Source organism: Hypanus sabinus, chromosome 26 (assembly GCF_030144855.1).
Source record: "Hypanus sabinus isolate sHypSab1 chromosome 26, sHypSab1.hap1, whole genome shotgun sequence".
Taxonomy (NCBI): domain Eukaryota; kingdom Metazoa; phylum Chordata; class Chondrichthyes; order Myliobatiformes; family Dasyatidae; genus Hypanus; species Hypanus sabinus.
In genome coordinates, this window is record NC_082731.1 from 18,164,044 (window position 1) to 18,190,918 (window position 26,875).

The 26,875-nt window shown below is 50.8% G+C and overlaps 1 protein-coding gene across 1 annotated transcript in view; it reads left to right on the top strand.

The window, feature by feature from the left end:
* The window catches only part of LOC132381854 (nucleolar protein 9), a 43,413-nt gene extending 17,225 nt beyond the window's left edge, over positions 1-26,188 (top strand). The window contains exons 6-11 of the mRNA XM_059951494.1: positions 784-973; positions 1,213-1,353; positions 1,802-1,921; positions 17,588-17,818; positions 18,751-18,856; positions 25,379-26,188. Coding sequence (XP_059807477.1) covers positions 784-973; positions 1,213-1,353; positions 1,802-1,921; positions 17,588-17,818; positions 18,751-18,856; positions 25,379-25,560 — 970 coding nt within the window. The 3' untranslated portion in view covers positions 25,561-26,188. The remainder of the gene's footprint in view (positions 1-783; positions 974-1,212; positions 1,354-1,801; positions 1,922-17,587; positions 17,819-18,750; positions 18,857-25,378) is intronic.
* Positions 26,189-26,875: the final 687 nt, after the last annotated feature.

Below are 26,875 nucleotides of genomic sequence, written 5' to 3' on the forward strand. Positions count from 1 at the left end.
AGAGGTTTTTGGATAGACCGAAGAGTATATAGGGAGTGGTGGAATACAGAGCACGTGTGGGCAGAGAGGTTCAGTTTAATTCGGCATCACGTGGTAGGCGTGGGTATGGATGGCGGCACAGTTCCCTCCCAGATGCATCGAGGCAGAGCAACGTAAAGCAGCAACAATTCAGGATAAAGTGTGACAGCTACAGAGGAAGTGCAGTGCAGGGGAACGACGAGGTACAAGATCGTAACGGGGTAGATTGTGAGATCATGAGTGTAACTTACTGTACTGGAGTTCAGGAGAATGGGGGGTGGGTGCAGAAGCTCTCCATGAGCCTGCTGGTATGTGCTTTCAGGCTTTTGTCTATCGGGGGACGAGAGAATGTCTGGGGTGAGTAGGGCTCTCATAATCTGCTGGCTGCTTTACTGAGGCAGCGAGAAGTGAAGATAGAGCCATGAGGGGGGAGGCTGGTTACCGTGCGCTGAGCTATGTCCACAGCTCTCTGCCTTTTCTTGTCAAGTGCAGACCTGTTGCAGTGTCATACATACAGAGAGGTCTTGATAAACATGGTGAGGGTTGAAGGGGACGTGGGCAGTGGAGGGTGGGAAGGAGGAAGGGTGAATGTCGGTAGTTGGATTGGGAATGCAGGAGAGGGAGCTGGGTGTAGGGGTGGTGGTGGTGGTCACGTTGGACTGATGCATGGGCCTGGCACCCAGTTCGGGGGTGGTGGGGGGGGAAGGCTGAGGGTACACAGAAGCCTCCCTGCCTCTCTCATGGCCTCCTGCCTTGCTCTCCCAGCTCGCTCCTGGAATTCATGAAGGACAGGACAGGCAGTCGGCTGCTGGAGGCGGTGGTCCTAGTGATGGACGCCAAGCTCTTCACCGAGTTCTACACCTCGAACCTGAAGGGCAGACTGGAAGAGCTGGCCCTCCACCCCATGGCCAACTTTGCTGTGCAGCGAGCTCTGGCAGTGGCCCCCACCTCTCTGGTGAGTAGATCCAAAGGTGGAAGAACTCAACTCCCTACCCCTTGGCCCCCTCTTTCCTCAACTCCTTTTACCTCCTCACCCCCACTTTCCCCACTCCTTTGGCCACTCTGCATCCTCACCTGCCCCTCCCCGACTTGCCCTCGCACCTCCTCAGCACGGCCTCCAACCCTCCACTGTTTATTGCCCACCCAATTGCCCCCATTTCTTCTTCCAATGGCTGACTGCCAACTCTTCCACAGTTTGCGGAGATATGTGGGGAGCTACTGCCCAGCGTGGAGGATATCCTGGCCGAGGGTCACCTGGGTGTGGTCGTGGAGATGGTGTCGGGCTGCGTCCGGCACAGCAGTGGCCAGGCAGAGATGATAAACCATCTCTTGGAGGTGAGGGGTGGGTCCTAGCATTGGGAGGGAATGGAGGGGGGGAAAAGTGGTTTGAGAGGACACAAGAGGGAAGCAGGGAGAAAGGAATGGGGTAGGAGGTGCCCAGAGGGGTAAGAGAAGGGACAGTAGAACGAGATAGCAGCAGCTGGTGGGAACAGGAGTCCTGGGCAAGAGGACGGGCCAAGACACAGCAGGAAGGGGTTTTTAGGCCGGAGGAGGTCTGGGAGAGATGAAGAGAGGGAATATCCTTTGGGAAGAGGGGTAGAGTGGGAAGGAGAGGGGGTCAGGTGTGTGGGGCTTGATTTTGGGTGAGGGGATGCTCCTCATGGTGCTTAGGGTAATTGGGAGGGGATGAGGTGGCCTGGGGTAATGTTGATTTCAGTCCACCCTTCTCTCTGCTCACAACCTGCTGCCCCACCCTGCTTTCTTTCCCCCTTTCTATCTCTAGGCGTTCCACTGCGACAAACCTGCCTCCCGCAAACGATCCTGCTTCCTGCTTCTGGTCTCGCTGCAGACTTACCAGGTGTTCTTCCAGCTGCCGGAGCAGGACTCCAAGTCCGAGTATGAGGTCAGTGGCGAGGCAGGGGAGGACCGGCTGTGCCACCTCGTGGGTGGTAGGGGACCAATTAACAGCCCCAGGGTGGGTTCAGACCTCTGCCATGGGCTGTTGAGCCTCTGGACCTTGTCCATGCCGCTCGATCGGAATTGCTCTCATCCTGTTTAATATTTTATGCCTCATCAGAGCCCCCTTGACCCTTTCAATATTTAGCCCTCGATTCGAGTCCCCTTGCCTTGTTTAATATTTTATCCCTCAATTGGATCCCCCTTGTCCCTTTTAATATTTACCCCATGATTGGAGTCCATTGTCCCATTTAATATTTTACCCCTCGATCAGGATCCCTTTTCTCCAGTTTAATATTTTACCCCTTGATCGGGATCTCTCATCCTGTTTAAAATTTTATCCCAATCGGATCCATCTCGTCCTGTTTAATATTTACCCCTCAATCGCGAATTCTCTCATCCCGTTTAATATTCTACCCCTCCATTGGGATCGCTCTTGTCAAGTTTAATACTTTACCCCTTGATTGGATCCATCTCATCCTTTTTAATATTTTACCCCTCGATCAGGGTCTCTGTTGTCCTGTTTAATATTTGACCCCTCGATCAGGGTCTCTGTTGTCCTGTTTAATATTTGACCCCTCGATCAGGGTCTCTTTTCCTGTTTAATATTTGACCCCTCGATCAGGGTCTCGGTTGTCCTGTTTAATATTTGACCCCTCGATCAGGGTCTCTGTTGTCCTGTTTAATATTTGACCCCTCGATCAGGGTCTCTTTTCCTGTTTAATATTTGACCCCTCGATCAGGGTCTCGGTTGTCCTGTTTAATATTTTACCCCTCGATCAGGGTCTCTGTTGTCCTGTTTAATATTTGACCCCTCGATCAGGGTCTCTGTTGTCCTATTTAATATTTGACCCCTCGATCAGGGTCTCTGTTGTCCTGTTTAATATTTGACCCCTCGATCAGGGTCTCTGTTGTCCTGTTTAATATTTGACCCCTCGATCAGGGTCTCTTTTCCTGTTTAATATTTGACCCCTCGATCAGGGTCTCGGTTGTCCTGTTTAATATTTTACCCCTCGATCAGGGTCTCTGTTGTCCTGTTTAATATTTGACCCCTCGATCAGGGTCTCTGTTGTCCTGTTTAATATTTGACCCCTCGATCAGGGTCTCTGTTGTCCTGTTTAATATTTGACCACTCGATCAGGGTCTCTTCCTGTTTAATATTTGACCCCTCGATCAGGGTCTCTGTTGTCCTGTTTAATATTTGACCCCTCGATCAGGGTCTCTTTTCCTGTTTAATATTTTACCCCTCGATCAGGGTCTATTTTCCTGTTCAATATTTTAACCCTCGGTCAGGGTCACTGTTGTCCTGTTTAATATTTTACCCCTCGATCAGGGTCTCTGTTGTCCTGTTTAATATTTTAACCCTCGATCAGGGTCTCTGTTGTCCTGTTTAATATTTGACCCCTCGATCAGGGTCTCTGTTGTCCTGTTTAATATTTTACCCCTCGATCAGGGTCTCTGTTGTCCTGTTTAATATTTGACCCCTCGATCAGGGTCTCTGTTGTCCTGTTTAATATTTGACCCCTCGATCAGGGTCTCTTTTCCTGTTTAATATTTGACCCCTCGATCAGGGTCTCTGTTGTCCTGTTTAATATTTGACCCCTCGATCAGTGTCTCTGTTGTCCTGTTTAATATTTGACCCCTCTTTCAGGGTCTCTGTTGTCCTGTTTAATATTTGACCCCTCGATCAGGGTCTCTGTTGTCCTGTTTAATATTTGACCCCTCGATCAGGGTCTCTGTTGTCCTGTTTAATATTTGACCCCTCGATCAGGGTCTCTGTTGTCCTGTTTAATATTTGACCCCTCGATCAGGGTCTCTGTTGTCCTGTTTAATATTTGACCCCTCGATCAGGGTCTCTTTTCCTGTTCAATATTTGACCCCTCGATCAGGGTCTCTGTTGTCCTGTTTAATATTTGACCCCTCGATCAGGGTCTCTTTTCCTGTTCAATATTTTAACCCTCGATCAGGGTCTCTGTTGTCCTGTTTAATATTTGACCCCTCGATCAGAGTCTCTGTTGTCCTGTTTAATATTTGACCCCTCGATCAGGGTCTCTTTTCCTGTTTAATATTTGACCCCTCGATCAGGGTCTCTTTTCCTGTTTAATATTTGACCCCTCGATCAGGGTTTCGGTTGTCCTGTTTAATATTTTACCCCTCGATCAGGGTCTCTGTTGTCCTGTTTAATATTTGACCCCTCGATCAGGGTCTCTGTTGTCCTGTTTAATATTTGACCCCTCGATCAGGGTCTCTGTTGTCCTGTTTAATATTCGACCCCTCGATCAGGGTCTCTTTTCCTGTTTAATATTTGACCCCTCGATCAGGGTCTCGGTTGTCCTGTTTAATATTTTACCCCTCGATCAGGGTCTCTGTTGTCCTGTTTAATATTTTACCCCTCGATCAGGGTCTCTGTTGTCCTGTTTAATATTTGACCCCTCGATCAGGGTCTCTGTTGTCCTGTTTAATATTTTAACCCTCGATCAGGGTCTCTGTTGTCTTGTTTAATATTTTAACCCTCGATCAGGGTCTCTGTTGTCCTGTTTAATATTTTACCCCTCGATCAGGGTCTCTGTTGTCCTGTTTAATATTTGACCCCTCGATCAGGGTCTCTGTTGTCCTGTTTAATATTTTAACCCTCGATCAGGGTCTCTGTTGTCCTGTTTAATATTTGACCCCTCGATCAGGGTCTCTGTTGTCCTGTTTAATATTTGACCCCTCGATCAGGGTCTCTTTTCCTGTTTAATATTTGACCCCTCGATCAGGGTCTCGGTTGTCCTGTTTAATATTTTACCCCTCGATCAGGGTCTCTGTTGTCCTGTTTAATATTTGACCCCTCGATCAGGGTCTCTGTTGTCCTGTTTAATATTTGACCCCTCGATCAGGGTCTCTGTTGTCCTGTTTAATATTTGACCCCTCGATCAGGGTCTCTGTTGTCCTGTTTAATATTTGACCACTCGATCAGGGTCTCTTCCTGTTTAATATTTGACCCCTCGATCAGGGTCTCTGTTGTCCTGTTTAATATTTGACCCCTCGATCAGGGTCTCTTTTCCTGTTTAATATTTTACCCCTCGATCAGGGTCTATTTTCCTGTTCAATATTTTAACCCTCGGTCAGGGTCACTGTTGTCCTGTTTAATATTTTACCCCTCGATCAGGGTCTCTGTTGTCCTGTTTAATATTTTAACCCTCGATCAGGGTCTCTGTTGTCCTGTTTAATATTTGACCCCTCGATCAGGGTCTCTGTTGTCCTGTTTAATATTTTACCCCTCGATCAGGGTCTCTGTTGTCCTGTTTAATATTTGACCCCTCGATCAGGGTCTCTGTTGTCCTGTTTAATATTTGACCCCTCGATCAGGGTCTCTTTTCCTGTTTAATATTTGACCCCTCGATCAGGGTCTCTGTTGTCCTGTTTAATATTTGACCCCTCGATCAGTGTCTCTGTTGTCCTTTTTAATATTTGACCCCTCTTTCAGGGTCTCTGTTGTCCTGTTTAATATTTGACCCCTCGATCAGGGTCTCTGTTGTCCTGTTTAATATTTGACCCCTCGATCAGGGTCTCTTTTCCTGTTCAATATTTGACCCCTCGATCAGGGTCTCTGTTGTCCTGTTTAATATTTGACCCCTCGATCAGGGTCTCTTTTCCTGTTCAATATTTTAACCCTCGATCAGGGTCTCTGTTGTCCTGTTTAATATTTGACCCCTCGATCAGGGTCTCTGTTGTCCTGTTTAATATTTGACCCCTCGATCAGGGTTTCGGTTGTCCTGTTTAATATTTGACCCCTCGATCAGGGTCTCTGTTGTCCTGTTTAATATTCGACCCCTCGATCAGGGTCTCTTTTCCTGTTTAATATTTGACCCCTCGATCAGGGTCTCGGTTGTCCTGTTTAATATTTTACCCCTCGATCAGGGTCTCTGTTGTCCTGTTTAATATTTGACCCCTCGATCAGGGTCTCTGTTGTCCTGTTTAATATTTGACCCCTCGATCAGGGTCTCTGTTGTCCTGTTTAATATTTTAACCCTCGATCAGGGTCTCTGTTGTCTTGTTTAATATTTTAACCCTCGATCAGGGTCTCTGTTGTCCTGTTTAATATTTTACCCCTCGATCAGGGTCTCTGTTGTCCTGTTTAATATTTGTCCCCTCGATCAGGGTCTCTGTTGTCCTGTTTAATATTTTAACCCTCGATCAGGGTCTCTGTTGTCCTGTTTAATATTTGACCCCTCGATCAGGGTCTCTGTTGTCCTGTTTAATATTTGACCCCTCGATCAGGGTCTCTTTTCCTGTTTAATATTTGACCCCTCGATCAGGGTCTCGGTTGTCCTGTTTAATATTTTACCCCTCGATCAGGGTCTCTGTTGTCCTGTTTAATATTTGACCCCTCGATCAGGGTCTCTGTTGTCCTGTTTAATATTTGACCCCTCGATCAGGGTCTCTGTTGTCCTGTTTAATATTTGACCCCTCGATCAGGGTCTCTGTTGTCCTGTTTAATATTTGACCCCTCGATCAGGGTCTCTGTTGTCCTGTTTAATATTTGACCACTCGATCAGGGTCTCTTCCTGTTTAATATTTGACCCCTCGATCAGGGTCTCTGTTGTCCTGTTTAATATTTGACCCCTCGATCAGGGTCTCTTTTCCTGTTTAATATTTTACCCCTCGATCAGGGTCTCTTTTCCTGTTCAATATTTTAACCCTCGGTCAGGGTCACTGTTGTCCTGTTTAATATTTTACCCCTCGATCAGGGTCTCTGTTGTCCTGTTTAATATTTTAACCCTCGATCAGGGTCTCTGTTGTCCTGTTTAATATTTGACCCCTCGATCAGGGTCTCTGTTGTCCTGTTTAATATTTTACCCCTCGATCAGGGTCTCTGTTGTCCTGTTTAATATTTGACCCCTCGACAGGGTCTCTGTTGTCCTGTTTAATATTTGACCCCTCGATCAGGGTCTCTTTTCCTGTTTAATATTTGACCCCTCGATCAGGGTCTCTGTTGTCCTGTTTAATATTTGACCCCTCGATCAGTGTCTCTGTTGTCCTGTTTAATATTTGACCCCTCTTTCAGGGTCTCTGTTATCCTGTTTAATATTTGACCCCTCGATCAGGGTCTCTGTTGTCCTGTTTAATATTTGACCCCTCGATCAGGGTCTCTGTTGTCCTGTTTAATATTTGACCCCTCGATCAGGGTCTCTGTTGTCCTGTTTAATATTTGACCCCTCGATCAGGGTCTCTGTTGTCCTGTTTAATATTTGACCCCTCGATCAGGGTCTCTTTTCCTGTTCAATATTTGACCCCTCGATCAGGGTCTCTTTTCCTGTTTAATATTTGACCCCTCGATCAGGGTCTCTGTTGTCCTGTTTAATATTTGACCCCTCGATCAGTGTCTCTGTTGTCCTGTTTAATATTTGACCCCTCTTTCAGGGTCTCTGTTATCCTGTTTAATATTTGACCCCTCGATCAGGGTCTCTGTTGTCCTGTTTAATATTTGACCCCTCGATCAGGGTCTCTGTTGTCCTGTTTAATATTTGACCCCTCGATCAGGGTCTCTGTTGTCCTGTTTAATATTTGACCCCTCGATCAGTGTCTCTGTTGTCCTGTTTAATATTTGACCCCTCGATCAGGGTCTCTTTTCCTGTTCAATATTTGACCCCTCGATCAGGGTCTCTGTTGTCCTGTTTAATATTTGACCCCTCGATCAGGGTCTCTGTTGTCCTGTTTAATATTTGACCCCTCGATCAGGGTCTCTGTTGTCCTGTTTAATATTTTAACCCTCGATCAGGGTCTCTGTTGTCCTGTTTAATATTTTAACCCTCGATCAGGGTCTCTGTTGTCTTGTTTAATATTTTAACCCTCGATCAGGGTCTCTGTTGTCCTGTTTAATATTTTACCCCTCGATCAGGGTTTCGGTTGTCCTGTTTAATATTTTACCCCTCGATCAGGGTCTCTGTTGTCCTGTTTAATATTTGACCCCTCGATCAGGGTCTCTGTTGTCCTGTTTAATATTTGACCCCTCGATCAGGGTCTCTGTTGTCCTGTTTAATATTTGACCCCTCGATCAGGGTCTCTGTTGTCCTGTTTAATATTTGACCCCTCGATCAGGGTCTCTGTTGTCCTGTTTAATATTTGACCCCTCGATCAGGGTCTCTTTTCCTGTTCAATATTTGACCCCTCGATCAGGGTCTCTGTTGTCCTGTTTAATATTTGACCCCTCGATCAGGGTCTCTGTTGTCCTGTTTAATATTTGACCCCTCGATCAGGGTCTCTGTTGTCCTGTTTAATATTTTAACCCTCGATCAGGGTCTCTGTTGTCCTGTTTAATATTTGACCCCTCGATCAGGGTCTCTGTTGTCCTGTTTAATATTTGACCCCTCGATCAGGGTCTCTTTTCCTGTTTAATATTTGACCCCTCGATCAGGGTCTCGGTTGTCCTGTTTAATATTTTACCCCTCGATCAGGGTCTCTGTTGTCCTGTTTAATATTTGACCCCTCGATCAGGGTCTCTGTTGTCCTGTTTAATATTTGACCCCTCGATCAGGGTCTCTGTTGTCCTGTTTAATATTTGACCCCTCGATCAGGGTCTCTGTTGTCCTGTTTAATATTTGACCACTCGATCAGGGTCTCTTCCTGTTTAATATTTGACCCCTCGATCAGGGTCTCTGTTGTCCTGTTTAATATTTGACCCCTCGATCAGGGTCTCTTTTCCTGTTTAATATTTTACCCCTCGATCAGGGTCTCTTTTCCTGTTCAATATTTTAACCCTCGGTCAGGGTCACTGTTGTCCTGTTTAATATTTTACCCCTCGATCAGGGTCTCTGTTGTCCTGTTTAATATTTTAACCCTCGATCAGGGTCTCTGTTGTCCTGTTTAATATTTGACCCCTCGATCAGGGTCTCTGTTGTCCTGTTTAATATTTGACCCCTCGATCAGGGTCTCTTTTCCTGTTCAATATTTGACCCCTCGATCAGGGTCTCTGTTGTCCTGTTTAATATTTGACCCCTCGATCAGGGTCTCTGTTGTCCTGTTTAATATTTGACCCCTCGATCAGGGTCTCTGTTGTCCTGTTTAATATTTGACCCCTCGATCAGGGTCTCTGTTGTCCTGTTTAATATTTTAACCCTCGATCAGGGTCTCTGTTGTCTTGTTTAATATTTTAACCCTCGATCAGGGTCTCTGTTGTCCTGTTTAATATTTTACCCCTCGATCAGGGTCTCTGTTGTCCTGTTTAATATTTTAACCATCGATCAGGGTCTCTGTTGTCCTGTTTAATATTTGACCCCTCGATCAGGGTCTCTGTTGTCCTGTTTAATATTTTAACCCTCGATCAGGGTCTCTGTTGTCCTGTTTAATATTTGACCCCTCGATCAGGGTCTCTGTTGTCCTGTTTAATATTTGACCCCTCGATCAGGGTCTCTGTTGTCCTGTTTAATATTCGACCCCTCGATCAGGGTCTCTTTTCCTGTTTAATATTTGACCCCTCGATCAGGGTCTCTGTTGTCCTGTTTAATATTTTACCCCTCGATCAGGGTCTCTGTTGTCCTGTTTAATATTTGACCCCTCGATCAGGGTCTCTGTTGTCCTGTTTAATATTTTAACCCTCGATCAGGGTCTCTGTTGTCTTGTTTAATATTTTAACCCTCGATCAGGGTCTCTGTTGTCCTGTTTAATATTTTACCCCTCGATCAGGGTCTCTGTTGTCCTGTTTAATATTTTAACCATCGATCAGGGTCTCTGTTGTCCTGTTTAATATTTGACCCCTCGATCAGGGTCTCTGTTGTCCTGTTTAATATTTTAACCCTCGATCAGGGTCTCTGTTGTCCTGTTTAATATTTGACCCCTCGATCAGGGTCTCTGTTGTCCTGTTTAATATTTGACCCCTCGATCAGGGTCTCTGTTGTCCTGTTTAATATTTGACCCCTCGATCAGGGTCTCTGTTGTCCTGTTTAATATTTGACCACTCGATCAGGGTCTCTTCCTGTTTAATATTTGACCCCTCGATCAGGGTCTCTGTTGTCCTGTTTAATATTTGACCCCTCGATCAGGGTCTCTTTTCCTGTTTAATATTTTACCCCTCGATCAGGGTCTCTTTTCCTGTTCAATATTTTAACCCTCGGTCAGGGTCACTGTTGTCCTGTTTAATATTTTACCCCTCGATCAGGGTCTCTGTTGTCCTGTTTAATATTTTACCCCTCGATCAGGGTCTCTGTTGTCCTGTTTAATATTTGACCCCTCGATCAGGGTCTCTGTTGTCCTGTTTAATATTTTACCCCTCGATCAGGGTCTCTGTTGTCCTGTTTAATATTTGACCCCTCGATCAGGGTCTCTGTTGTCCTGTTTAATATTTTAACCCTCGATCAGGGTCTCTGTTGTCCTGTTTAATATTTGACCCCTCGATCAGGGTCTCTGTTGTCCTGTTTAATATTTGACCCCTCGATCAGGGTCTCTTTTCCTGTTTAATATTTGACCCCTCGATCAGGGTCTCGGTTGTCCTGTTTAATATTTTACCCCTCGATCAGGGTCTCTGTTGTCCTGTTTAATATTTGACCCCTCGATCAGGGTCTCTGTTGTCCTGTTTAATATTTGACCCCTCGATCAGGGTCTCTGTTGTCCTGTTTAATATTTGACCCCTCGATCAGGGTCTCTGTTGTCCTGTTTAATATTTGACCACTCGATCAGGGTCTCTTCCTGTTTAATATTTGACCCCTCGATCAGGGTCTCTGTTGTCCTGTTTAATATTTGACCCCTCGATCAGGGTCTCTTTTCCTGTTTAATATTTTACCCCTCGATCAGGGTCTCTTTTCCTGTTCAATATTTTAACCCTCGGTCAGGGTCACTGTTGTCCTGTTTAATATTTTACCCCTCGATCAGGGTCTCTGTTGTCCTGTTTAATATTTTAACCCTCGATCAGGGTCTCTGTTGTCCTGTTTAATATTTGACCCCTCGATCAGGGTCTCTGTTGTCCTGTTTAATATTTGACCCCTCGATCAGGGTCTCTTTTCCTGTTCAATATTTGACCCCTCGATCAGGGTCTCTGTTGTCCTGTTTAATATTTGACCCCTCGATCAGGGTCTCTGTTGTCCTGTTTAATATTTGACCCCTCGATCAGGGTCTCTGTTGTCCTGTTTAATATTTGACCCCTCGATCAGGGTCTCTGTTGTCCTGTTTAATATTTTAACCCTCGATCAGGGTCTCTGTTGTCTTGTTTAATATTTTAACCCTCGATCAGGGTCTCTGTTGTCCTGTTTAATATTTTACCCCTCGATCAGGGTCTCTGTTGTCCTGTTTAATATTTTAACCATCGATCAGGGTCTCTGTTGTCCTGTTTAATATTTGACCCCTCGATCAGGGTCTCTGTTGTCCTGTTTAATATTTTAACCCTCGATCAGGGTCTCTGTTGTCCTGTTTAATATTTGACCCCTCGATCAGGGTCTCTGTTGTCCTGTTTAATATTTGACCCCTCGATCAGGGTCTCTGTTGTCCTGTTTAATATTCGACCCCTCGATCAGGGTCTCTTTTCCTGTTTAATATTTGACCCCTCGATCAGGGTCTCTGTTGTCCTGTTTAATATTTTACCCCTCGATCAGGGTCTCTGTTGTCCTGTTTAATATTTGACCCCTCGATCAGGGTCTCTGTTGTCCTGTTTAATATTTTAACCCTCGATCAGGGTCTCTGTTGTCTTGTTTAATATTTTAACCCTCGATCAGGGTCTCTGTTGTCCTGTTTAATATTTTACCCCTCGATCAGGGTCTCTGTTGTCCTGTTTAATATTTTAACCATCGATCAGGGTCTCTGTTGTCCTGTTTAATATTTGACCCCTCGATCAGGGTCTCTGTTGTCCTGTTTAATATTTTAACCCTCGATCAGGGTCTCTGTTGTCCTGTTTAATATTTGACCCCTCGATCAGGGTCTCTGTTGTCCTGTTTAATATTTGACCCCTCGATCAGGGTCTCTGTTGTCCTGTTTAATATTTGACCCCTCGATCAGGGTCTCTGTTGTCCTGTTTAATATTTGACCACTCGATCAGGGTCTCTTCCTGTTTAATATTTGACCCCTCGATCAGGGTCTCTGTTGTCCTGTTTAATATTTGACCCCTCGATCAGGGTCTCTTTTCCTGTTTAATATTTTACCCCTCGATCAGGGTCTCTTTTCCTGTTCAATATTTTAACCCTCGGTCAGGGTCACTGTTGTCCTGTTTAATATTTTACCCCTCGATCAGGGTCTCTGTTGTCCTGTTTAATATTTTAACCCTCGATCAGGGTCTCTGTTGTCCTGTTTAATATTTGACCCCTCGATCAGGGTCTCTGTTGTCCTGTTTAATATTTTACCCCTCGATCAGGGTCTCTGTTGTCCTGTTTAATATTTGACCCCTCGATCAGGGTCTCTGTTGTCCTGTTTAATATTTGACCCCTCGATCAGGGTCTCTTTTCCTGTTTAATATTTGACCCCTCGATCAGGGTCTCTGTTGTCCTGTTTAATATTTGACCCCTCGATCAGTGTCTCTGTTGTCCTGTTTAATATTTGACCCCTCTTTCAGGGTCTCTGTTGTCCTGTTTAATATTTGACCCCTCGATCAGGGTCTCTGTTGTCCTGTTTAATATTTGACCCCTCGATCAGGGTCTCTTTTCCTGTTCAATATTTGACCCCTCGATCAGGGTCTCTGTTGTCCTGTTTAATATTTGACCCCTCGATCAGGGTCTCTTTTCCTGTTCAATATTTTAACCCTCGATCAGGGTCTCTGTTGTCCTGTTTAATATTTGACCCCTCGATCAGGGTCTCTGTTGTCCTGTTTAATATTTGACCCCTCGATCAGGGTTTCGGTTGTCCTGTTTAATATTTGACCCCTCGATCAGGGTCTCTGTTGTCCTGTTTAATATTCGACCCCTCGATCAGGGTCTCTTTTCCTGTTTAATATTTGACCCCTCGATCAGGGTCTCGGTTGTCCTGTTTAATATTTTACCCCTCGATCAGGGTCTCTGTTGTCCTGTTTAATATTTGACCCCTCGATCAGGGTCTCTGTTGTCCTGTTTAATATTTGACCCCTCGATCAGGGTCTCTGTTGTCCTGTTTAATATTTTAACCCTCGATCAGGGTCTCTGTTGTCTTGTTTAATATTTTAACCCTCGATCAGGGTCTCTGTTGTCCTGTTTAATATTTTACCCCTCGATCAGGGTCTCTGTTGTCCTGTTTAATATTTGACCCCTCGATCAGGGTCTCTGTTGTCCTGTTTAATATTTTAACCCTCGATCAGGGTCTCTGTTGTCCTGTTTAATATTTGACTCCTCGATCAGGGTCTCTGTTGTCCTGTTTAATATTTGACCCCTCGATCAGGGTCTCTTTTCCTGTTTAATATTTGACCCCTCGATCAGGGTCTCGGTTGTCCTGTTTAATATTTTACCCCTCGATCAGGGTCTCTGTTGTCCTGTTTAATATTTGACCCCTCGATCAGGGTCTCTGTTGTCCTGTTTAATATTTGACCCCTCGATCAGGGTCTCTGTTGTCCTGTTTAATATTTGACCCCTCGATCAGGGTCTCTGTTGTCCTGTTTAATATTTGACCACTCGATCAGGGTCTCTTCCTGTTTAATATTTGACCCCTCGATCAGGGTCTCTGTTGTCCTGTTTAATATTTGACCCCTCGATCAGGGTCTCTTTTCCTGTTTAATATTTTACCCCTCGATCAGGGTCTCTTTTCCTGTTCAATATTTTAACCCTCGGTCAGGGTCACTGTTGTCCTGTTTAATATTTTACCCCTCGATCAGGGTCTCTGTTGTCCTGTTTAATATTTTAACCCTCGATCAGGGTCTCTGTTGTCCTGTTTAATATTTGACCCCTCGATCAGGGTCTCTGTTGTCCTGTTTAATATTTTACCCCTCGATCAGGGTCTCTGTTGTCCTGTTTAATATTTGACCCCTCGATCAGGGTCTCTGTTGTCCTGTTTAATATTTGACCCCTCGATCAGGGTCTCTTTTCCTGTTTAATATTTGACCCCTCGATCAGGGTCTCTGTTGTCCTGTTTAATATTTGACCCCTCGATCAGTGTCTCTGTTGTCCTGTTTAATATTTGACCCCTCTTTCAGGGTCTCTGTTGTCCTGTTTAATATTTGACCCCTCGATCAGGGTCTCTGTTGTCCTGTTTAATATTTGACCCCTCGATCAGGGTCTCTGTTGTCCTGTTTAATATTTGACCCCTCGATCAGGGTCTCTGTTGTCCTGTTTAATATTTGACCCCTCGATCAGGGTCTCTGTTGTCCTGTTTAATATTTGACCCCTCGATCAGGGTCTCTTTTCCTGTTCAATATTTGACCCCTCGATCAGGGTCTCTGTTGTCCTGTTTAATATTTGACCCCTCGATCAGGGTCTCTTTTCCTGTTCAATATTTTAACCCTCGATCAGGGTCTCTGTTGTCCTGTTTAATATTTGACCCCTCGATCAGGGTCTCTGTTGTCCTGTTTAATATTTGACCCCTCGATCAGGGTCTCTTTTCCTGTTTAATATTTGACCCCTCGATCAGGGTTTCGGTTGTCCTGTTTAATATTTTACCCCTCGATCAGGGTCTCTGTTGTCCTGTTTAATATTTGACCCCTCGATCAGGGTCTCTGTTGTCCTGTTTAATATTTGACCCCTCGATCAGGGTCTCTGTTGTCCTGTTTAATATTTGACCCCTCGATCAGGGTCTCTGTTGTCCTGTTTAATATTCGACCCCTCGATCAGTGTCTCTTTTCCTGTTTAATATTTGACCCCTCGATCAGGGTCTCGGTTGTCCTGTTTAATATTTTACCCCTCGATCAGGGTCTCTGTTGTCCTGTTTAATATTTGACCCCTCGATCAGGGTCTCTGTTGTCCTGTTTAATATTTTACCCCTCGATCAGGGTCTCTGTTGTCCTGTTTAATATTTGACCCCTCGATCAGGGTCTCTGTTGTCCTGTTTAATATTTTAACCCTCGATCAGGGTCTCTGTTGTCCTGTTTAATATTTGACCCCTCGATCAGGGTCTCTGTTGTCCTGTTTAATATTTGACCCCTCGATCAGGGTCTCTTTTCCTGTTTAATATTTGACCCCTCGATCAGGGTCTCGGTTGTCCTGTTTAATATTTTACCCCTCGATCAGGGTCTCTGTTGTCCTGTTTAATATTTGACCCCTCGATCAGGGTCTCTGTTGTCCTGTTTAATATTTGACCCCTCGATCAGGGTCTCTGTTGTCCTGTTTAATATTTGACCCCTCGATCAGGGTCTCTGTTGTCCTGTTTAATATTTGACCACTCGATCAGGGTCTCTTCCTGTTTAATATTTGACCCCTCGATCAGGGTCTCTGTTGTCCTGTTTAATATTTGACCCCTCGATCAGGGTCTCTTTTCCTGTTTAATATTTTACCCCTCGATCAGGGTCTCTTTTCCTGTTCAATATTTTAACCCTCGGTCAGGGTCACTGTTGTCCTGTTTAATATTTTACCCCTCGATCAGGGTCTCTGTTGTCCTGTTTAATATTTTAACCCTCGATCAGGGTCTCTGTTGTCCTGTTTAATATTTGACCCCTCGATCAGGGTCTCTGTTGTCCTGTTTAATATTTTACCCCTCGATCAGGGTCTCTGTTGTCCTGTTTAATATTTGACCCCTCGATCAGGGTCTCTGTTGTCCTGTTTAATATTTGACCCCTCGATCAGGGTCTCTTTTCCTGTTTAATATTTGACCCCTCGATCAGGGTCTCTGTTGTCCTGTTTAATATTTGACCCCTCGATCAGTGTCTCTGTTGTCCTGTTTAATATTTGACCCCTCTTTCAGGGTCTCTGTTGTCCTGTTTAATATTTGACCCCTCGATCAGGGTCTCTGTTGTCCTGTTTAATATTTGACCCCTCGATCAGGGTCTCTGTTGTCCTGTTTAATATTTGACCCCTCGATCAGGGTCTCTGTTGTCCTGTTTAATATTTGACCCCTCGATCAGGGTCTCTGTTGTCCTGTTTAATATTTGACCCCTCGATCAGGGTCTCTTTTCCTGTTCAATATTTGACCCCTCGATCAGGGTCTCTGTTGTCCTGTTTAATATTTGACCCCTCGATCAGGGTCTCTTTTCCTGTTCAATATTTTAACCCTCGATCAGGGTCTCTGTTGTCCTGTTTAATATTTGACCCCTCGATCAGGGTCTCTGTTGTCCTGTTTAATATTTGACCCCTCGATCAGGGTCTCTTTTCCTGTTTAATATTTGACCCCTCGATCAGGGTTTCGGTTGTCCTGTTTAATATTTTACCCCTCGATCAGGGTCTCTGTTGTCCTGTTTAATATTTGACCCCTCGATCAGGGTCTCTGTTGTCCTGTTTAATATTTGACCCCTCGATCAGGGTCTCTGTTGTCCTGTTTAATATTTGACCCCTCGATCAGGGTCTCTGTTGTCCTGTTTAATATTCGACCCCTCGATCAGTGTCTCTTTTCCTGTTTAATATTTGACCCCTCGATCAGGGTCTCGGTTGTCCTGTTTAATATTTTACCCCTCGATCAGGGTCTCTGTTGTCCTGTTTAATATTTGACCCCTCGATCAGGGTCTCTGTTGTCCTGTTTAATATTTGACCCCTCGATCAGGGTCTCTGTTGTCCTGTTTAATATTTTAACCCTCGATCAGGGTCTCTGTTGTCTTGTTTAATATTTTAACCCTCGATCAGGGTCTCTGTTGTCCTGTTTAATATTTTACCCCTCGATCAGGGTCTCTGTTGTCCTGTTTAATATTTTAACCATCGATCAGGGTCTCTGTTGTCCTGTTTAATATTTGACCCCTCGATCAGGGTCTCTGTTGTCCTGTTTAATATTTTAACCCTCGATCAGGGTCTCTGTTGTCCTGTTTAATATTTGACCCCTCGATCAGGGTCTCTGTTGTCCTGTTTAATATTTGACCCCTCCATCAGGGTCTCTGTTGTCCTGTTTAATATTTGACCCCTCGATCAGGGTCTCTGTTGTCCTGTTTAATATTTGACCCCTCGATCAGGGTCTCTTTTCCTGTTCAATATTTTAACCCTCGATCAGGGTCTCTGTTGTCCTGTTTAATATTTGACCCCTCGATCAGGGTCTCTTTTCCTGTTCAATATTTTAACCCTAGATCAGGGTCTCTGTTGTCCTGTTTAATATTTGACCCCTCGATCAGGGTCTCTGTTGTCCTGTTTAATATTTGACCCCTCGATCAGGGTCTCTGTTGTCTTGTTCAATATTTTACCCCTCGATCAGGGTCTCTGTTGTCCTGTTCAATATTTTACCCCTCAATCAGGGTCTCTGTTGTCCTGTTTAATATTTGACCCCTCTATCAGGGTCTCTGTTGTCCTGTTTAATATTTGACCCCTCGATCTGGGTCTCTTTTCCTGTTTAATATTTGACCCCTCGATCAGTGTCTCTGTTGTCCTGTTTAATATTTGACCCCTCGATCAGGGTCTCTTCTTTTCCTGTTTAATATTTGACCCCTCGATCAGGGTCTCTGTTGTCCTGTTTAATATTTGACCCCTCGATCAGGGTCTCTTTTCCTGTTTAATATTTTACCTGCCGATTGGGATCCATTTTGTATTGCACTCTCTCAATCAGTCCCCGCGTGACTCTGATTCAGGGCAGTCACCTGCCTCATATACCCTTGGGACTGACTCTGCCTCTCTCCCGCCCCCAGCCATCTGGTGTTGCCCGACTCAAGCTGGTGAACTACCATGGTACCCTCCTGGCGCAGCACCTGCTGAATTTCGAGAAGCCTGTCACCTTGGTGCGCAGCATGGCAGAAAGCCCGGTGGATGACCTCCTCGTTCTGGCCTGTAACCCCGCCGGCAGCCACGTCTTCGACTCCCTCATCGACAGCGCCACTGTGTCCGAAAAGCAGAAGAAGGCCGTGCTCCGCAAGTTTACGGTGAGTGGGTGTGGGGGGAGCCGGGCGTGGAGAATCTGAGTACTAACCAGCAGGATGTTTATAGGGGTCCATCAAGAACAGGGGTTCCCAAACTGGGGTCCACAGACCCCTCGGAGAACAGTAAGGGTCGATGGCATAAAGTGTGTTGGGAACCCCTTTATCAGGTGGGTTACTATTAAATAGGACATGTGGGGTTCAGTTGGATTCCTTTTGGGAAGTGGTGGATATTAAACAGGACTGAGGGGAAGTGAGGTTTTGATCAAAGGGGTAGCTTAGGGGTTGACAGGAATCCTGTGGGGGTGGGTTAATATTAAATGGGATGGATGGGGTTAATGAGGGTCCAATCAAGGGACTGTTTTTAAATGTATTGTTGGTGAGGGTTAACCGGGGTCCTTATTCTATAGGGGGGCTGGGTTTACTCAATTGGACATTTTCAATGTGAGAAGGGTTATCATCAGTCTTATCAAGGGGTAGTGAGATATTAAATGGGATAGAGAGGGTTAATGAGGGTAAGTTATGAAGGAGGGTGTGTTGGGGGTGGGGTAATGGTCGATGGACGGGCGGTCGCGGGTTCGGGCTCAGAGTGGGCAGCAGCGGGCAGAGACTCTCCCCGGAGGATTCCAGGAGAGCCTGCGAACCGGAAAGGAGTCCAGGTCACTCTGAGCCAGCAGAAAGTTGTGGACTGAATGGCCGCCTTCTGCAGTACAAGTCAGTGCTTCGGGGGGAGGGGACCGTCGGCCCGGAGTCGAGGGTAGTGGGTGTACTGGGGATGAGGTGTTTGTGGGTGGGTGGCGGGGGCAAGGACGGACTCTGAATGTCATTGTTGTGCTCTTCACTGCTGTCCTGTTTGTAACCACATTTCTGTCCCTCTTGAACCAATCTGAAAATTCCCAAATTCTGGCTTGGAATCTCCCTCCCCCGCCTCCGTGCAGGGTCACTTCTTCCAGCTGGCCTGCAGCAAGCACGGCAGCCGGGTCTTTGACCAGATCTGGCTCTTCGCACCGCTGGAGATGCGCCGGAGCATCGCCCAGGAGCTATGTGAGTCTCCTCTCTCTGGGCTGGGAGGGTCACCACGTCAGTGCATGTGTTGTGACAGGGGTTGATGCTGGAGGTTCAGAGAAGGAGGAGAGGATCACGGGCCGCCGGCTCCCAGCAGATGGTGGGCGGGCAGGTGTCCATGTGTCGCAGACTGTGGGCGGGGAGGTGTCCAAGTGTCGCAGACTGTGGGCGGGGAGGTGTCGACGTGTCGCAGACTGTGGGTGGGGAGGTGTCGATGTGTCGCAGACTGTGGGTGGGGAGGTGTCGATGTGTCGCAGACTGTGGGCGGGGAGGTGTCGATGTGTCGCAGACTGTGGGCGGGGAGGTGTCCACGTGTCGCAGACTGTGGGCGGGGAGGTGTCGATGTGTCGCAGACTGTGGGTGGGGAGGTGTCCACGTGTCGCAGACTGTGGGTGGGGAGGTGTCGATGTGTCGCAGACTGCGGGGAGGTGTCGATGTGTCGCAGATTGTGGGTGGGGAGGTGTCCACGTGTCGCAGACTGTGGGTGGGGAGGTGTCGATGTGTCGCAGACTGTGGGCGGGGAGGTGTCGATGTGTCGCAGACTGTGGGCGGGGAGGTGTCGATGTGTCGCAGACTGTGGGCGGGGAGGTGTCGATGTGTCGCAGTCTGCGGGGAGGTGTCCACGTGTCACAGACTGTGGGCGGGGAGGTGTCCACGTGTCACAGACTGTGGGCGGGGAGGTGTCGATGTGTCGCAGACTGTGGGCGGGGAGGTGTCCACGTGTCGCAGTCTGTGGGCGGGGAGGTGTCGATGTGTCGCAGACTGTGGGTGGGGAGGTGTCCACGTGTCGCAGACTGTGGGTGGGGAGGTGTCGATGTGTCGCAGACTGCGGGGAGGTGTCGATGTGTCGCAGACTGTGGGTGGGGAGGTGTCCACGTGTCGCAGACTGTGGGTGGGGAGGTGTCGATGTGTCGCAGACTGTGGGCGGGGAGGTGTCGATGTGACGCAGACTGTGGGCGGGGAGGTGTCGATGTGTCGCAGTCTGCGGGGAGGTGTCCACGTGTCACAGACTGTGGGCGGGGAGGTGTCCACGTGTCGCAGACTGTGGGCGGGGAGGTGTCCACGTGTCACAGACTGTGGGCGGGGAGGTGTCCACCTGTCACAGACTGTGGGCGGGGAGGTGTCCACGTGTCGCAGACTGTGGGCGGGGAGGTGTCGATGTGTCGCAGTCTGCGGGGAGGTGTCCACCTGTCACAGACTGTGGGCGGGGAGGTGTCCACGTGTCGCAGACTGTGGGCGGGGAGGTGTCCACATGTCGCAGACTGTGGGCGGGGAGGTGTCCACGTGTCGCAGACTGTGGGCGGGGAGGTGTCGACGTGTCGCAGACTGTGGGCGGGGAGGTGTCGACGTGTCGCAGAGTGTGGGCGGGGAGGTGTCCACGTGTCGCAGACTGTGGGCGGGGAGGTGTCCACGTGTCGCAGACTGTGGGCGGGGAGGTGTCCACGTGTCGCAGACTGTGGGCGGGGAGGTGTCGACGTGTCGCAGACTGTGGGCGGGGAGGTGTCCACGTGTCGCAGACTGTGGGCGGGGAGGTGTCGACGTGTCGCAGACTGTGGGCGGGGAGGTGTCGACGTGTCGCAGACTGTGGGCGGGGAGGTGTCGACGTGTCGCAGACTGTGGGCGGGGAGGTGTCGACGTGTCGCAGACTGTGGGCGGGGAGGTGTCCACGTGTCGCAGACTGTGGGCGGGGAGGTGTCGATGTGTCGCAGACTGTGGGCGGGGAGGTGTCCACGTGTCGCAGACTGTGGGCGGGGAGGTGTCCAGGTGTCGCAGACTGTGGGCGGGGAGGTGTCCACGTGTCGCAGACTGTGGGCGGGGAGGTGTCCACGTGTCGCAGACTGGGCGGGGAGGTGTCGATGTGTTGCAGACTGTGGGCGGGGAGTTGTCGATGACTGTGGGTGGGGAGGTGTCCACGTGTCGCAGACTGTGGGCGGGGAGGTGTCCACGTGTCGCAGACTGTGGGCGGGGAGGTGTCCACGTGTCGCAGACTGTGGGCGGGGAGGTGTCCAAGTGTCGCAGACTGTGGGCGGGGAGGTGTCGATGTGTCGCAGACTGTGGGCGGGGAGGTGTCGATGTGTCGCAGACTGTGGGCGGGGAGGTGTCGATGTGTCGCAGACTGTGGGCGGGGAGGTGTCCACGTGTCGCAGACTGTGGGCGGGGAGGTGTCGATGTGTCGCAGACTGTGGGTGGGGAGGTGTCGATGTGTCGCAGACTGTGGGTGGGGAGGTGTCGATGTGTCGCAGACTGCGGGGAGGTGTCGATGTGTCGCAGACTGTGGGCGGGGAGGTGTCGATGTGTCGCAGGCTGTGGGCGGGGAGGTGTCCACGTGTCGCAGACTGTGGGCGGGGAGGTGTCGACGTGTCGCAGACTGTGGGCGGGGAGGTGTCCAAGTGTCGCAGACTGTGGGCGGGGAGGTGTCGATGTGTCGCAGACTGTGGGCGGGGAGTTGTCGATGACTGTGGGTGGGGAGGTGTCCACGTGTCGCAGACTGTGGGCGGGGAGGTGTCCACGTGTCGCAGACTGTGGGCGGGGAGGTGTCCACGTGTCGCAGACTGTGGGCGGGGAGGTGTCCAAGTGTCGCAGACTGTGGGCGGGGAGGTGTCGATGTGTCGCAGACTGTGGGCGGGGAGGTGTCGATGTGTCGCAGACTGTGGGCGGGGAGGTGTCCACGTGTCGCAGACTGTGGGCGGGGAGGTGTCGATGTGTCGCAGACTGTGGGTGGGGAGGTGTCGATGTGTCGCAGACTGTGGGTGGGGAGGTGTCGATGTGTCGCAGACTGCGGGGAGGTGTCGATGTGTCGCAGACTGTGGGCGGGGAGGTGTCGATGTGTCGCAGGCTGTGGGCGGGGAGGTGTCCACGTGTCGCAGACTGTGGGCGGGGAGGTGTCGACGTGTCGCAGACTGTGGGCGGGGAGGTGTCCAAGTGTCGCAGACTGTGGGCGGGGAGGTGTCGACGTGTCGCAGACTGTGGGCGGGGAGGTGTCGACGTGTCGCAGACTGTGGGCGGGGAGGTGTCCACGTGTCGCAGACTGTGGGCGGGGAGGTGTCCACGTGTCGCAGACTGTGGGCGGGGAGGTGTCCACGTGTCGCAGACTGTGGGCGGGGAGGTGTCCACGTGTCGCAGACTGTGGGCGGGGAGGTGTCCACGTGTCGCAGACTGTGGGCGGGGAGGTGTCCACGTGTCGCAGACTGTGGGCGGGGAGGTGTCCACGTGTCGCAGACTGTGGGCGGGGAGGTGTCCACGTGTCGCAGACTGTGGGCGGGGAGGTGTCCACGTGTCGCAGACTGTGGGCGGGGAGGTGTCCACGTGTCGCAGACTGTGGGCGGGGAGGTGTCCACGTGTCGCAGACTGTGGGCGGGGAGGTGTCCACGTGTCGCAGACTGTGGGCGGGGAGGTGTCCACGTGTCGCAGACTGTGGGCGGGGAGGTGTCGATGTGTCGCAGACTGTGGGCTGGGAGGTGTCCAAGTGTCGCAGACTGTGGGCGGGGAGGTGTCCACGTGTCGCAGACTGTGGGCGGGGAGGTGTCCACGTGTCGCAGACTGTGGGCGGGGAGGTGTCGACGTGTCGCAGACTGTGGGTGGGGAGGTGTCGATGTGTCGCAGACTGCGGGGAGGTGTCGATGTGTCGCAGACTGTGGGCGGGGAGGTGTCGATGTGTCGCAGGCTGTGGGCGGGGAGGTGTCCACGTGTCGCAGACTGTGGGCGGGGAGGTGTCGACGTGTCGCAGACTGTGGGCGGGGAGGTGTCGACGTGTCGCAGACTGTGGGCGGGGAGGTGTCCACGTGTCGCAGACTGTGGGCGGGGAGGTGTCCACGTGTCGCAGACTGTGGGCGGGGAGGTGTCCACGTGTCGCAGACTGTGGGCGGGGAGGTGTCCACGTGTCGCAGACTGTGGGCGGGGAGGTGTCCACGTGTCGCAGACTGTGGGCGGGGAGGTGTTCACGTGTCGCAGACTGTGGGCGGGGAGGTGTCGAAGTGTCGCAGACTGTGGGCGGGGAGGTGTCTACGTGTCGCAGACTGTGGGCGGGGAGGTGTCCACGTGTCGCAGACTGTGGGCGGGGAGGTGTCCACGTGTCGCAGACTGTGGGCGGGGAGGTGTCGATGTGTCGCAGACTGTGGGCTGGGAGGTGTCCAAGTGTCGCAGACTGTGGGCGGGGAGGTGTCCACGTGTCGCAGACTGTGGGCGGGGAGGTGTCCACGTGTCGCAGACTGTGGGCGGGGAGGTGTCCACGTGTCGCAGACTGTGGGCGGGGAGGTGTCCACGTGTCGCAGACTGTGGGCGGGGAGGTGTCGATGTGTCGCAGAGGTGGGTGGGGAGGAGGCAGAGATGGTCATGCTCGGCGGTGCTGGCAGCTGGGACACGAGGATACTGCACTTTGGAAGGGAAGGTGATGAGGATTGCAGAAGTGTGTGGAACGGGGGCAGGTGGGAGAGAGGTCACTGCTGTGGGACAGGAAATGGAGAGGGTCCCGTGTGCGGGATGGGGAATGGAGTGTGTCCCGGGTTTGGGATGGGGAATGGAGAGGTTCCCGGGTTTGGGATGGGGAATGGAGAGGTTCCCGGGTGTGGGATGAGGAATGGAGAGGGTCTCGGGTTCGGGATGGGGAATGGAGAGGGTCCTGGGTGCGGGATGGGGAATGGTGAGGGTCCTGGGTGCGGGATGGGGAATGGAGAAGGTCCTGGTTGCGGGATGGGGAATGGAGAGGGTCCTGGGTTCGGGATGGGGAGTGGAGAGGATCCTGGGTTCGGGATGGGGAATGGAGATGGCCCTGGGTTCGGGATGGGGAATGGTGAGGGTCCTGGGTTCGGGATGGGGAATGGTGAGGGTCCCGGGTTCGGGATGAGGAATGGAGAGGGTCCCGGGTTCGGGATGGGGAATGGAGAGGGTCCCGGGTTCGGGATGGGGAATGGAGAGGGTCCCGGGTGCGGGATGAGGAATGGAGAGGGTCCTGGGTTCAGGACGAGGAATGGTGAGGGTCCTGGGTTCAGGAGGAGGAATGGAGAGGGTCCTGGGTGCGGGATGGGGAATGGAGAGGTTCCCGGGTTCGGGATGGGGAATGGAGAGTGTCCCGGGTTCGGGATGGGGAATGGAGTGGGTCCCGGGTGCGGGATGGGGAATGCAGAGGGTCCTGGGTTCGGGATGGGGAATGGTGAGGGTCCTGGGTTCGGGATGGGGAATGGTGAGGGTCCTGGGTTCGGGATGAGGAATGGAGAGGGTCCCGGGTTCGGGATGAGGAATGGAGAGGGTCCCGGGTTCGGGATGGGGAATGGAGAGGGTCCCGGGTTCGGGATGGGGAATGGAGAGGGTCCCGGGTGCGGGATGAGGAATGGAGAGGGTCCTGGTTCAGGACGAGGAATGGTGAGGGTCCTGGGTTCGGGACGAGGAATGGAGAGGGTCCTGGGTGCGGGATGGGGAATGGAGAGGTTCCCGGGTTCGGGATGGGGAATGGAGAGGGTCCCGGGTGCGGGATGGGGAATGCAGAGGGTCCTGGGTTCGGGATGGGGAATGGAGAGGGTCCTGGGTTCGGGATGGGGAATGGAGAGGGTCCTGGGTGCGGGATGGGGAATGGAGAGGTTCCCGGGTTCGGGATGGGGAATGGAGAGTGTCCCGAGTTCGGGATGGGGAATGGAGAGGGTCCCGGGTGCGGGATGGGGAATGCAGAGGGTCCTGGGTTCGGGATGGGGAATGGAGAGGGTCCTGGGTTCGGGATGGGGAATGGAGAGGGTCACGGGTTTGGGATGGGGAATGGAGAGGGTCCTGGGTTCGGGATGGGGAATGGAGAGGGTCCTGGGTTCGGGATGGGGAATGGAGAGGGTCCTGGGTGCGGGATGGGGAATGGAGAGGGTCACGGGTTCAGGATGGGGAATGGAGAGGGTCCTGGGTTTGGGATGGGGAATGGAGAGGGTCCCGGGTTCGGGATGGGGAATGGAGAGGGTCCCGGGTTCGGGATGGGGAATGGAGAGGGTCACGGGTTCGGGATGGGGAATGTAGAGGGTCCTGGGTTCGGGATGGGGAATGGAGAGGGTCCTGGGTGCAGGATGGGGAAAGGAGAGGGTCCCGGGTGCGGATCCAGGGTTAGGGGATGGTTAAGATGGGGACCCTGGACTAGGAGGTGTGGGTGGGAAGAGGGTAGGTGTCCCAGGGTCAGTAGTTGTGTAGGGCATTTGGAGGGAGGGTCTGTTTAGGAAGGAGGGTCCCTTGGTGTGGCCTTTAGTTGGGTGGGGGTGGTGGAGAGTAGGCCCGGTGGCTGGAAGTGGGTGTCAGGGTATTCTGAGATCCTGGAAAGTGAGATGGAGCGGTGCAGGGTCCACGGGGTTAGAGGTGGTGAGGTTGGAGGTTGGAAGTGGGACCATGTGTTGGTAATTCATCATCAGGGGGAGAGAGGTGCCATGGGCAATTGGGCAACAGCTGGTAGCCTTTACTAGGCTGATGTTCCTGCTCTTTGTCCCCCCTTTGCCTGCCTCCTGCCCCTACCTACACAAACCCCCCCACTTCTTCCAGCTGAAAAGAGGGAACTGTTGAAGGCCAGCCGCTACGGACACCGTGCTATCCGGAAAATGGACCTGGGTACCTTCCGCAGGAAGCTCGAGGACTGGGAGAGTTTCCAGGAGTCTGAAACCAGGAAGCGCAAGGCAGTCTCCGACATCCTGGAGACTGAAGCCGGAATGCCAGAAACGCCGTGAGGCTTCTTCCCCCCCAAACCCCCACCCCCTGCTCCGGTCCGTCTCTCCCGGCGTTCCCTCTGGGTGTGACTAATCCGGTCGGGGCAGAGGGGAGGCATCTAGTCCGGAATGGCCGTCGGAATCCTCTGCCGGCGGTTGGAATTCCCGGTATCTGCCGTGACCGGGCCACTCAGACATTTGCAACTTTGGAGCAGGGTGGTGGGGCAGGTGGGGCAGACAGTCTGCCCCTGTTTCTACCCTGGCCCCCCCATCACTGAGAACCCTTTCCCTCGATTTCCAGAAACCTGTTAGTCTGTGGACTAGACTCCGGGGTGGCGTTTGAGTTTGGGGACAGAATTCCGAAGTTGCACCGTCCTCCGGGTGGAGAAATTTCGTCCTCTTGTACGGCTGAACCTGTACTCCCAGACTTTGCCCCCTCCCCGCCCCTTGTGGCCATCGGGGTAACAATCTAAGGTCAAACGCTGGAAGAACTTTGTCATTTTTGGTCATCTTGAGCTTCAGCAGAGCTCACCTGCATCGACTGTCCGTAAAGGTTTTAAGCAAGAACGGTTTAAAAGTAAGTTTTTTTTTAACAAGGAGAACAATAAACACGCAGGTGGCAGTAATGAGAGTCACCCACTCTCAGGGCTCAGACCGCTTGGTTAGTTAAAGGGTGTGACATCCTTGTACTCAAGGTTCTGTTGATTGTGGAGATCTGGAGGAACTCAGCAAGACTGGCAGCATCTATGGTGGGGAATAAACTGTCAATGTTTCAGGACAAGACCACCAAGTCCTTTGTGTTAAAAACTTATTCTAGAAATTAGACCGTTAACTGACAATGTCAACAACCACGGCCACTTTTCTAAAACAAAATCTTGTGAATAGGACCAAAGCTGAATCAAAGCTCTAAAAGTGTCAGTTTCTCCGAAAAGTGCCACCCTTCAGACCTGTCAGAGAGAGAGGCTGCAGATGCCGGGGAGCTGGGGTTAACGCTGCTGGGTTCCTCCAGTCCCTCGTGTGTTGCTCCGGATAAAGGTTTTCGCTTCGTTGCCCCGTGCAAACTTGTCACGCAGTGGTTTGCCAGAAGTTGCCCTCCACTGCCCCGCCACCCCTCACCCATTGCCATTGAAGAAACAAACAGATTTGTTATTGTGACTGTCCTCGGTGAACTGGAAGGGCCTGGAAATATTTGGCGGGTCAATCCGTGCCTTTGCGATATGGCACAAGAGTTGGTAATTCAGGACAAGGACCCCCACCCTCCCCAACCTGTCAGAAGTGGGAGGGAGATGAAAGATGGGAGGTGGTGGTGGTGTCTCTGATGGGAGAAAGTGATGGG